General features: G+C 34.2%; 1 protein-coding gene across 2 annotated transcripts in view; it reads left to right on the top strand.

Annotated features, from left to right (window-relative positions):
• The window catches only part of LOC140168388 (NADH-cytochrome b5 reductase 3-like), a 61,581-nt gene that overhangs the window by 21,120 nt on the left and 26,712 nt on the right, over positions 1-13,749 (top strand). Inside the window, exon 1 of one of the 2 annotated variants that reach the window (XM_072191768.1) lies at positions 8,023-8,153. The exons of the other annotated variant lie outside the window; for it this stretch is intronic. Coding sequence (XP_072047869.1) covers positions 8,109-8,153 — 45 coding nt within the window. The 5' untranslated portion in view covers positions 8,023-8,108. Of the gene's footprint in view, positions 1-8,022; positions 8,154-13,749 lie in introns of those variants that run through there. 2 annotated transcript variants of the gene reach the window in all.

Below are 13,749 nucleotides of genomic sequence, written 5' to 3'. Positions count from 1 at the left end.
AATTTTGTAGCATTTCATGTGTACTACCCATGTACCAAGTTTCAGTATCATACCACCTCTAATTGTATCTGAAAACTTTACTGTGCATAATTTATGCATATATAATTAGAAAATTACCTGGCAACACTGCATGCCAAAAATAAAGAAAATAAAAAGAAAGTTGTTGCCAATTTGTTGGTTTCGCGCCATTTTGACAGGCCATATCTCGAGAACCGAATGTCCCATTAAAATAAAATTTTCAGTTTTTTAATCAGGAGAGCATGGACATTCACATATTTAAATTAGAAAAAAATTTATATCCGATGGTGCTACCTTAACCCGATAGTTCTTAACTCAATGGCAATGAAACTGAAAGTCAAATTTTAATTTTTTGGTCAATTTAAAAAAAAAATAAGGGCCAAAAATATGGGTTTTAGGCCCAGTTTTACTTTTAGGGCATTTTTTGTATGCTGAGACAATCAAGCCCACAGACTTGTACAAATACTAATGTTTCATTTGGCAAAACAAGATATTTTTTTTAATTCCCAAAAATTAGTGCTGTATTTTTCTGGATTCTGGAGCAGAGCCTTGATTTTGGCTCTTGCCTAAGTACTGGCAAGTTTTTCACATGGCTGTAACTTCACTGTCGGCAAGTTGAAAATAAGTAAAATCTGACCAGATGATGAGTACCATGATGTATATTGTACATGTCTGCATACTCTATATTTTCCACATTTGACTATTGAGCATTGCCCACATAGTGATGTGAGGCAAAAACGAAATAAATCTGACAAATTCAACACATGCCAGACACAGTATGCATGCTTTGGATTTCAGGAGTGGGTAGGTATACTTTATAGGTTGCCACATTGAATAAAGGCAAAGCATGACTTGTTTTAAAATTGCCGTTTAGATTTGAGTTTTGAAAATTGCAGAAAGAAATGGGGCATGATTGTTTGTGTTTTTAATATGAAAAGTGATAATTTGTCATACTCTATTAATGATTTTAAAGTGCATTCAAATTCAATTTTTTTTTGTTGCAATTTTGGGTACCCGGTTAGTTGGTTACCCGCCCGAAAAATGCGCCGGGTACCCGGGCACAAAATTACCCGAAGGCCCGCGGGATGTGTCTTTTTCGGGCCCTCACTGATTTTCGGAGGGCCAAGGGCCCTTGGGCCCTCCTTATTTCGAGCCCTGCCTATTTGGAATTGACTGGAAAGGGAAAATTGACAATTGACATTTTTCAATTTTGTGGGGCATCCCATTTTCAAATGATATTGCACCTCAACCTCAATTTTGTCAATTTGCGACACAAGTTAGAAAAGTTATTTCAATGTTGAGTGAAATTAAAAACCAATTCACAAAGCAAAATTGTCGCTCAACTGAGATCTTTCACATCAGGTATACAGTGTAGAAAGGAAAACGAGCAAGGTACACCAACTTGATGTGGGGAAACAAGTAAAATACAGACTAGACAATATGCAGGGGGGGGGCAAAACCAGCAAATGTAGGCATAGGAAGTAAGCAAAGTTCGATAGCCAAAAATTACCAGTTCCAAGGCTCACAAAAGTGCTAAACCTACAAAAACAACAAGGATCAATGGTAATACAAAACTGCACTAGAACATGTGATGAAAATCACTGTGCATATAAACAGACACGCTAAACCAAACATCCAGAGTAGGCACAAAATAAGCAAAGTTCGATGGCCAAAAATTGCCAATTCCAGAGCCCACAAAAGTGTCAGGAAAACAGTACACTGAAAGTGATGAAAATCACTGTGTACATAGCAGTCAAACACTGAACGGACAAAAAAACAATCGACGTTTCGAGCAGATAACCTGCTATTCTTCAGGGACAGACAACAAAATATAAAAGCAAACAACAAAAACTACATGCTGTAATTTAAAAACAAATTCAAGTTTTTAGATTTATCAAAAGCATTTGATACTATAGACCATACAATATTGCTTGATAAACTCTATCAATATGGTTTTAGAGGTATTACACACAAATGGTTTGAGGATTATTTGAGTAATAGAAAGCAATATGTTTATTATAATGGTGTTTCATCTCAACAGCAAAATCTTACTTGCGGTGTGCCACAGGGTTCAATACTGGGTCCACTGCTTTTCATCATATAACGTTAACGATATTCACTTAGTTACTGATTCACTTGATGTGATTTCATTTGCTGATGACACCAATTTATTTTACTCTCACAATCAGTTTAATGTTGTGGAGGAGGTTTTCAACAAAGAGCTTATTAATGTGAATAGATGGTTCCAGGTAAATAAATTATCTGTCAATGCTAAAAAAACTAATTATATGTTACTCGGTACCAAGAAGAACACAAAACCCGAGTACAACTTGTTACTCTTTCTTGATTCTGACAGGCACTCTACAGCAAGAACACCGCTTGAAAGAGTGCCAAGCACTAAGTTTCTAGGTCTACAAATTGACCAGAGTATCACTTGGAGAGAACATATTGATAATATTGTAAAAACATGTTCAAGAAATGTCGGTATCATTAATAAATTAAAAAACTTCCTCCCACATGAGGCGTTATATACATTGTATTGTTCGTTGATATTACCGTATATCAACTATGGTATTTTAGCTTGGGGATGTGCATGTTCATCATACATAAATGATCTTTTAAAATTCAAAAGAGGGCACTTCGTATTATAAGTGCAAGTGATTATAGAAGTAGCACTAATCCCTTACTGATTAGGTATAATACTTTAAGTGTCAGGGATATGTATACATTTGAACTTGGTTTATTTATGTACAAGCATGAAAATGGATTTTTACCAAGTGTTTTTGATGATTTGTTTGTAAAACAGTCTAAAATCCATGACTTAAACACCAGAAATAAAGATCGCCTGAGGCTTCCTTTTATCAAAAGAGCTTTCTGTGAAAAATCCATCAAATATGCAGCTACTAAGTTATGGAATAATGTTGATAACAGCCTTAAAAGTTCACCATCAATTAATCAATTCCGCCATGTATTCAAAAAACATCTTATGCAAAGTTACTATTAACTCCTATTGTATCTGGTTTATATGACCACATTGGATATTTATATTTTATATTACTTATTTGTGTTGTGCATTTTCTTATTTACTATTGTTAACTGTTATTTTTTTTAAAATGTTTTTTTAGGTTAATTCATATCAAGATATGACAGCTTACTGTTACTTCATTGAAGTGACAGTCTGCTGCCATGTCAAATGATGAATTAACCAATCAAGGGATCACAGATTTTCAGGCCTCTCCTTGGCCTTTCCTGTGATTCCTTCACTCTCACTTATTTTATGATTTTGTATGTATTCTAGCTTTTTGTAATTTGATGAGTGAAAAATAATAAATGAAATGAATGAAAAAAATGAAATGAAATGAATGAATAGAGGGAGATAAGTGGGCCAATGTCACTCAAATTTAAAAGAGAAGAGTCATGCATATTACAAAACAATTATTTTAAATACATGTTAAAAAAGAGAGAAAAAAATACAGCAAAAATTGCTGAATAAAACACAAGTTGAGGAAAGTCTCAAATATTAGAGTGTAGTATGCATACAGAAAGAGGGGGTGGGGGGTGGAAAAACAAGTAACTGCAGTTCATGTGGATAGGCCTGCAGTGAAGTGGAAAAGCCAAAATCACTAAAACCAAAGCACAGTAAAATACCGTTACAAATTAGCATGAAATATGCTAAAATAGGTAGTGATACAAGGTCTACTAAAAGATGGAAAAACATAGGCAAGCAAGGAGGCCTACAGTGAGGCTGCCAAATGAGAATTGACACATCAAGCATGTACAATACATGTAGATCCAGTAGTAAATGAAAAAGTAATTAGAAAAGATATGCGTGGTGCAATAAATATTATACATGTAGGCCTGCATAATACATGTGTTAAGAAAAGTGAAAAGCCAATAATTGCTGAATCAAAACACAAGTTGAGGAAGGTCACATATATAATAAATGGCAGTATGCATGCAGAAAAGGGGGGGGGGGGTAGGTTTGGAAGTAGAAAACAGATAAAGTAAATGCATATGAGCTCATATGGACCGTGCATGATAAAACCAATTCTCAGTGCATGTAAAGACCTTTAGATGACAGTGGAAAGCCAACAAATCACTAAAACCAAAGAACAGTGAAATACCGTAACAAATTGACATGAAATATGCCAAAATAGGTAGTGATAAAAGGTCTATGCAAGCAAGCAAGGAGGGAGGCCTACAGTGGTGTGAAAGCCACATGTGAGTTGACCCATCAAACATGTAGGCCTACATGTACATGTATGTCAAATACATGTGTTGACGCAAGTAAGATCCATAGGCCAAATAAGGATACACTGGCACGTTAATCTTTAACATTTACTTCAGTTTTTGACTTGAATTTGTTTTTAAATTACAGCATGTAGTTTTTGTTGTTTGCTTTTATATTTTGTTGTCTGTCCCTGAAGAAGAGCAGTTTATCTGCTCGAAACGTCGGTTGTTTTTTGTCCGTTCAGTGTTTGACTGCTACAATGTATGTACACAGTGATTTTCATCACTTCCAGTGTACTGTTTTCCTGACACTTTTGTGGGCTCTGGAATTGGCAATTTTTGGCCATCGAACTTTGCTTATTTTGTGCCTACTCTGGATGTTTAATTTGGTTTAGCGTGTCTGTTTATATGCACAGTGATTTTCATCACATGTTCTAGTGCAGTTTTGTATTACCATTGATCCTTGTTGTTTTTGTAGGTTTAGCACTTTTGTGAGCCTTGGAACTGGTAATTTTTGGCTATCGAACTTTGCTTACTTCCTATGCCTACATTTGCTGGTTTGCCCCCCCCCTGCATATTGTCTAGTCTGTATTTTACTTGTTTCCCCACATCAAGTTGGTGTACCTTGCTCGTTTTCCTTTCTGTTGTTTATATTCAAGGTATCCTCTTGTATCATTTATTGATCCTTGATGTGTTTTGTGTCCTCGTCCGTTGGATTCACCATTACCCACTTATACAGTGTAGCTTGTGAGACATTCCATGTCAACTTAAAGGTGGGTAACCTGATTGACAGCCTCATCACCCCATTTTACCCCAAAGCTCATATTTTTCTCATTAAAACATATATTGAAATTAGGTGTTCCAAATCAGTTTATTTCTAAGAAATCATCAAAAAACTGTTGGAGTTAGTTTTAACTGTGGTATACCACGTTCGAGACTAATTCGCCGTTTTTTTGATGATGCATGTATTTTTTTATTGTATTTTTAATTTAATTTTATTCATTTGGCAACAAACATAAAAAAAATAGAAAATAACATAAAGGAGGCCTCCTGAGCTGCCAGGGAGCACTGAAAAGCACAGGAAAGCACTGTCGCCAAAGGCGCAGTGCCCCAACTCAGCAAACCTCAAAATAAGTTTACACAAAAGTTATATACAATTTAACACAAGAGACAAGAAAAAATGGCTACGATGATGGAAAAAATTGAAGTTGAAGCTATGAGATGTTGTTTAGAAAAGCCCTGAGTTGTTTTTTAAATGTGGTAAAGGTGCACGTGACAAGTGAATTCCTGATATCATTATTTATATTTGACCATATGGCTGGAAAAGAAACAAGCAATGTGTTTTTAAATGCATCTGCTTTGGCTGTGATTTCCTGTTTAAAAATGAGATTTCCATGCCGTTCATTTACACTCCACCTACAAAAATAAAAGACATGAGTACTAATTAGACATGAACATGCAAAACATATTGATATATAAGTTCTTCTGTGATTGAGTTTGATGAGTTCTAAAGTACAGAGTCTTTCCTCGTACATTGTATGACTGTTCCCCCCTCCGTTGACATAAAATGAGTCTTGTGGCCCTATGTTGAATTTGCTCCAGCATGTATCTTCGGAAATACACCGATTTGGAACTCCTAATTTCAATATATATGTTTTATAAGCAAAATAGGATCTCTCATTTGATATGAAAAGCACTGTAGAATTAATAAACACAGCCAAATTTATAATAAAAAGTTGCCACTAGTTCCATCCCCATTTAATCAGAGTCTGATGAGTTTATGGCAAAATAATTTATATAATGATTTTCTATACACTTTCCTTCGAAGGTTGAAACCAAATTTGATATGAAAAGTTTAATCATCGTGAGCATAGTCACCGTTGTTTGGAAATTGTTGCAATTTTAAAAATGACAAATTACAAATTGACCATGCAAAAGCCAATGCATGGTATCAGCTTATTATGTGGCCCGAAGCAACCCGTACAGGAATCATTGTACACTTGCCTGCCGCTGCGCACAATTAAAAGAGCGGAGTATTTGATTTGCATTTTGATGTGCATGGGTAAACCTTTAATGACAATGAAATTAGGCCTCTCAGATACGTGTAGATGTTGAAAAGAGGTGGTTTATAATTGATTAACCTGCCGGCCTATTCAAGCTCTCCGCGAACTTCTGACCCCGGATACAACTCCCTAGATGTCATTTTTAAAATTGCACAAATTTCCAAACAACGGTTCCTATGCTCGCAATGATTAAACTTTTGATATCAAATTTGGTATCAACCTTCGAAGGAAAGTGTATAGAAAATTATTATATAAATTATTTTGCCATAAACTCATCAGAATGATTCTCTATGTTTGGGGCCTATGAAATGTTTAACCCCAAGAACCTTCGTTTATCAGTATTTTGAGAGTATATTATGGGTATAGATGTCAAATGATTAATAGAATTTATTTAATTTTTACCCATTTGGAAATGGGGTGAAGGGGGGGCTCAAAAACGTTTTATATACATTTTGGCCCGGGGATAAAATAGTATGTTAAACCCAAATTGTCTATGCAAGAGCTACCTGACAATTTGTGGCTCTCAATTATATGCAAATTTTTATTTGCTTCATTTTTCAATGATCTACAAAAAGGCTTGTAAAATAACCCATAGGATCAATTATTGTCAATGTCAAAGTCGCTCCAACTGTTTTAAAAGTCGGGCAAATTGTTTGTCTAGCTTAGAAGTTTCAGAAAAAGAATAGTTTGTACTATCTGCAAAGTCATGTCAGTATGTTGCACAGCAAACAGTAAAAAAAAACTGCATGATTTAGGATTCAATAGCCTTTATTTATCATCTGTCTGAACTTCACATCACGGGTAGTGCAAACTATTCTTGTCCAATGTCCAGAATCTGTTACACTTGAGGAACAATTTACTTCAATCATTTTTTAATCAGAGCAACTCATGAACTTAATTATTTTAATGATAAATTTGCAAATTGACCTTGGAAATGGTGTGAGCCCTATATAAACTTGATACCGGTAACTAAAGGTCCCAAGTGCACAACTATTGCATTATATATTTGTGATCCTTTAGGACCAGACAAATATAATTTGATATATTTTTTAGTAAATTTGGAGCATGTTTAATTTTTATACCCTGTATGATTAGAGGGGATGTTCGGGTCCTTTAGGGTGATGAGGCTCAACAACAGCTAGCTTGGCAGACAAAAATATACACAAATTCAGCACACCCAAATTATCCAAATCGGAATAAGTTGGTTGCCAGCTTTAACCCAAACTTACCGAAAGCAACTTTTAAAATTGTGCAATTCAACATGATCAAGTCAGTTGGAGTTTCATTTACACACATAGGAAAAATGATTGATACGGTACCATATTTTAATTTGGGTACAGCTGCATGCACAGTATCTCATGGTACGTGCTCTTGTGCACATGCTTGATTAGTGAAATATTGAGCAATGCAACAGGCAACGCTATATAAATAAATAGAATCAATGTTTGTGGCTGCTATTTTTAATTTTTTGTTTTAAATCTTAAATTTACATTCCTGTATTTGTTCACTACCAAGGAGTGCCAGAAATACATTAATTAGTCTGTGTCAAATGCCATGTTCATTAGTCTGGCTTTGTTTTAGCTGATCATTTGTTTACCAAAACCAAATAAAAACTTGAAATCTAACTTATCTCGCCATGTATGCATCCATACTTGAAAACCTTGAATATATTTAGACCACATATTGATATCTAGACCGTGTACAGTGCTCGTTAAACTTTAAAATAAAACAAGCTGCAAATAGCTGGAGTTGGTTTAGTAGCTTGTACAGTAATTGGTATCACTGAAACGAGTAAAGATGGAAGAGCCAACGCATACTGAAAATCAAAACCAAACTAGTGCTGTAAGTATATAGTATCTCTTTAGTTGTTTGTAAATATTTATATAATAATTATCACTTGATTTGCAGATTTATGTGTGTCCATGGATGTTTTAAAAATTGTAACTGCATTTATTGAAAACACTGCAGTTTGAATATATGGCATAGCCTTCTGGAAATGATTTGTCTATTGGTAGAATTATCTTTTTAAAATATTTTGAAAATTTATATGTATAAAGCGCATTGAAAATGAAATAATTTTATATCACAAATAATGATGACATTATTTAGAAGTCCGCATACAGATGTGTGAGTGAGATAATGATTTGATTGCATTCAGCAGTGTTATTAATTTACAGTAATGTAGTGTAATTGATGCTGTTTTCATAAACAGTGTCACTACTGTTTAAACTCATGTATGCCAATAATTAGATAATTATAATTTGGACAACTTGGTCATTGTAACATGATTAATTGAAATGAAATGAAATGCGTTCTTCCCTGATACTGTAATTTGAATAATATTGGGGAAATCCACAAACATAGATCTCTTTAAATAGCAAACTTTTCAAATCAAATACTTTGTGTGGTGTTACCAGTTGGTATTTCCTCTAATTACTTTTTCTTTCTTTTTTTGCTGTTTGTTTTACATTCTTAAAGGAATATTTTGTGATTCTCGCATCCTCTTTCAAAGACATTTTTCATGAAAAATATCCATGAAAAAAGGTTACTCCCAATATTTATGTTGATGTGTGTATTAGACTGCTGTGTTGTAAATTTGTTCTGTTAGCCAAAAAAAAATGAATCTGCAAGATATTGTTTGGGAATAAACATTTTGACTTTGTAGCCAGAGCTTTCCTGTCATAAAAAATCTCAACTTTTTTTGAGAAAAGTGGGGCGATGAGGCTATCATGAACTGTTCCTTTAACTTGTTGATTGCATTTCAAAATTATACTAGTAGTTGTTGTTGTTGTCAGTGTTTACTCTCTTTGGAATTTGGGTGCGCCAAATGAAGCATCCCCCCAAATTGGCCCAATTTTGGCTCAGTAATTCCTAAATTGACTAATTGTAATACAGCATTGCAAATTTGTGTGCGCCTAATATAATTTTCACTGGGCCAAAATTGCACCATACAGCCTCTGAGTAAACACTGGTTGTTGTAGTTTAATATCAAAATGTATGGTTTTCTCTCTTTCACAGTACGTATTACATCGCTAATTCAGCTTTCACAGCTAACAAACAAAATAAGTTCATATTTTAAAAGTTTCAGTTAATTTGTTGTATTGTTTCTTTTTTCATGAAATTAGGGATGAACCACACTGCCTGAACTGGTTCTTTTGTCTTTATGTAATTGCCACGAGTCCTCCATACTGTAAAAGAGGATATTTTTTGCTACAATTATTTTCACGCTTTTCACGTTTCAAGCTGCTTGCTTACGCAAGAAAAAAGGGGGGCATGGTATATTCCTTAATAAAGGAAGATGACATGATATATATTTGGAAAATGGAATTCTTTAAAATTAATGTATAAACATAAAATGTTATCCCTTTCAAGCATTCATGCAAAAAGAACACGCAAATGTTTCTTTTAAATGGGACTAATTCCTTATGGAAGTACTGACATTTATACAGCATGATAATCATGATAAATATAGTCTATCATTAATGTAATAAATTTATATCAAATGAGAGATCCTATTTTTCTCATGAACAAATTATAGCGCAAAAATCAATCATAAATAAATGTCAGCTTTTAAATAGAATTACAGTGTAGGTTGAGGCAAATGTAACATGAAATATTCTAAAATTCACTTGTTTTGTATCGAAAAATTAAATAATTATCATCAATAATATTCCCATTGTCAAATTTGATGATATTTTTGCCAAGCGAAATGAATCTGCAAGAAATTGTTTGGATATAAACATTTTGTAGCCAGAGCTTTCCTGTGGTATAAAACTTTTTTTGAGAAAAGTGTGGTGATGAGGCTGTGGATCATGAAATGCTCCTTTAACTTGTTGACTGCATTTCAAAATTATAGTTGTTGTAGTTCTCAAATTGTATTGTTTTCTCTCTTTCACAGTATGTATTACATCGCTAATTATTGTTCGTCTTTCATGGCTAACAAAACAAAATTGATTCATATTTTAAAAGTTTCAGTAATTTGTTGTCCTTTTTCTTGAAGTAAGGCAATGTACATTTATAAAAGAATGAACCTCATGATAAGATCCTCCACTCTCCACACTGTGGCCGCATCATCCCCAAGTGATGGACGTCCACTTCTTGGCTTGGTGAGGGACATGTGGCCAGTTTGGAAATTCCTTTTTCAAAAAGCAACAATGCCACATGATGGGCAATCATTACAATATACAGCCTTCATTTCATCATAGATTTTCTGGGCATTTTAGGCCTACACAATGTATAACCCTTCAAATGCAGGAACTTAATCACACTGCGTGCCTCAATTTTCTCCATCTTGCAGGTTATGTGCATACCACCCATCTAGCGCCATCTGTAATGAAAGTATACATACTTATGAGACCATTTTTGGACCATAATGTACATAAGGACCAGTGATTACACTGTCAAAATTTCATCGATATAGCTCCTTTACTTCTGGATAATTTCAAAAACTTTTTGATACCCCCTCGTACATAATTGTTTTTATGTAATTGCCATGAGTCCTCCATTACACTAGAAAAGAGGAATTTTTTGCACTACAATTATTTTTGCACTTCCCCTGTTTCAAGCTGCAACGGCAAAAATAACAATGCACAATTATATTCATAAATTGTGTAGTATAGGTCAATGTGAGGAAACAGCAGGAGGAAACTTAGAATCAAAAATTTGATACAACACATGAAACAGTAATATATTCGGCAAATCGCAAAAAAATCAATCGCTTGAAAATGTCCACTTTTACAGTATTGTCATGTGCATCTGCCATCATGGAATTGGCTACCAGCTGTTTGGAACAACACACATAATACAATTTTGCTTGAATTATACTAATTTGAATACAAACCATTGTACATTATAAATTGAGTTTTATAATTTACACTATAATTTTAATACAAAAGAAGTGAATTTGAAAATATTTCATGTTTAAATATTTGCCCCAATGTACAGTGTCTACAGGTGTAATTGTTGGATGGTATTTTAAAGCCTAGTATATTTATTTATTATTATTTAAGTTTGTTTGAAAATATTTTGGATTTAGATTAATAATTGTTTAATTCAGGTTTACAAGTGAGAAATTTGGCTGATCTGAGTTGAATCGGGATCGGGCAAAATGTTATCAGCTGCTGATACCGATCTCTGACACAGGTCTGTTGAACCTGCAAACTACACTCAAATACAGTGCTCTGAAAATTTGGAAATATCTACATGTACAATGTCTTATAGGACACTTGGAACTGTTAACAGGTTTTTAAGTAAGGCCAAAAAAAAATTGTTTGCGTTGCCCTCAAGTGAGAAAATGGGGAAGTTGGGGAAGGACGGTCGGATTTCGCTTTTTTTTTTGTTGTTTTTTCAAACCTTCAGTTTTAAACATCTCAAATATTAAAGGAGTATTTCGTGATCCTAGCATCCTCTATTTATGTCATTTTTCATTAGATATCCACGAAAAAAACCTATTCCCAAAATTTCAGTTGATTCCGATTTTGTGTTCATGAGTTATGCATGATTATGTGTATTACACTGCTCCATAGACAATGCGTTGTAATTTCGTTCTGGTGCACCAGAACGAAATTCAAATTTCACGATATATTTGCTAAACGAATTAATCTGCAAGAAATATTTTGTACATAAACATTATGTAGCCAGAGGTTTCCAGTGATATAAAAATCTCAACTTTTTTGAGAAAAGTGGGGGATGAGGCTGTGGATCACGAAATGCCCCTTTAAATAATGCTTCTTCAACTCGGGGACATTTGTCAATTATGACTTTTGGACAGGTGTTAGACATCAATTAAAGACTAGTCTTTCAATAAAATATTAATTTTAAGTGAAAAACATTGATTTTTTGAACAAATCTGTAAAAATCATCATTCAAAAAAAAAAAAAAAAATGCCGACCCTGATTTTTCAGGATTTAGGGTCGGGCGGTTGAGGGCAACATAACAATTTTTTTTTTGGCCGAATGTATAGTCAGGTATTTACCTGAATAAGGCCAAAAAAACAACACATTTCACATTTGACTTCTTGCTACAGGAAACAAACATGTTTTCTTTTTGGCCTAAGTAGATAGTAGATACCCTAGTCTTGGTCCCAGCCGATTTGTGCTCCTTCGTCACTAAACAAACCGTCTGTCGACAACCCCATAGTACGTCTTTTCTGATTGGCTGAACATCAACTCCCAAAATACTGGCGTTAAATTTTGCTGTCAATCAACGCTGGGCTTCAGCGTGTGCAGCAGTTAATGGACAGCTATGCGGCTACGTAAATCCACACAATGTACGTGAGTACACGCTTCATGTCGCGTACATGAAAGGCGATATCAGATGATTGGCACCTCAGTGGTTGCTAAAGCTGGCGTACATTTTTCGTTCGCGGTATCTACAAAGTGGAGGGCATAATGATGTTTTGTGTCACTGACACAAGTCATGTCCTATAGCCAATTGAAAACAGTTTTATTTGGAAATTCATTAACCAATCAGCAATCGTCATTTCAGGGTTGTCGCCAGACGGTTTGTTTAGTGACGGAGGAACACAAACCGGCTGGGACCGAGACAATAGATACCCCATCCTGATCAGTCATTACAAATAGGGTGTCCCACAAAAAGCAGACCCCAATAAATGCCCCAATAAATGTGATATTTTGAAACATGTTTTTACCAATCATTCAGCTTAAAAATTGTGCCGTTGGAGGCATAGGAAATGAAGCTATAACTACACTGTAGGTTTAAATGAGGACAACTTAATTTACTGTTCATGGTATAGGTTTTATTGTAATTATGTGACAGAAGGTTAATTTATAAAGCATTTGATATGTACACGTGTATTCTGTACATCAAATGAATACACCTTTACAGATAAATGAGTAAATGATATGATGAAAATTATATAAGATCTAGTTTTATAGATTGCTAGTGGGATTAAGATTGGCAATTGGTTATTGAATCACACAAAATAGTAGGTATTTTCAAGAGGGTTCTTACACGTAAGTCACATTTCCTTATATTTTGTTGCCTTTCTATCACAGGCAGTTCTTGCTGATTTGTTCTTTATGTTATTTTTTGCTTTGTCTTTTGTTTTTTGAGCGCTTCATTCTAAATGTATGTATGGGGCTACATGAATACCAGCACAAATAATCAAATGCATAATGCATATACATAATTTAATGGCTGGTTGCATTTTGAATATGAGGAATGTCGTTCTGATATCAAACAATTTTTTTTTTTTTTTTAATTCGCGATATAATACACATTTTATGGCAAATGATTAGAAATTAATATTTTTGAAATTTAACAGTCCTCAAAGTAAGTTGTATAAATCTAATGATATGTACAAAAGTGTAGGCCTGTCCATCATGTGAAAATTTTGACCTTGCATATTAAAGATAGATATTTTTGAGTGTTTTGGGGAATAAAATGTATATATCTTCCAACTGATATGAAAGGTCAA

This window comes from Amphiura filiformis, chromosome 13 (assembly GCF_039555335.1).
Source record: "Amphiura filiformis chromosome 13, Afil_fr2py, whole genome shotgun sequence".
NCBI lineage: Eukaryota > Metazoa > Echinodermata > Ophiuroidea > Amphilepidida > Amphiuridae > Amphiura > Amphiura filiformis.
This window is presented reverse-complemented; position numbering and strand designations above follow the sequence as displayed.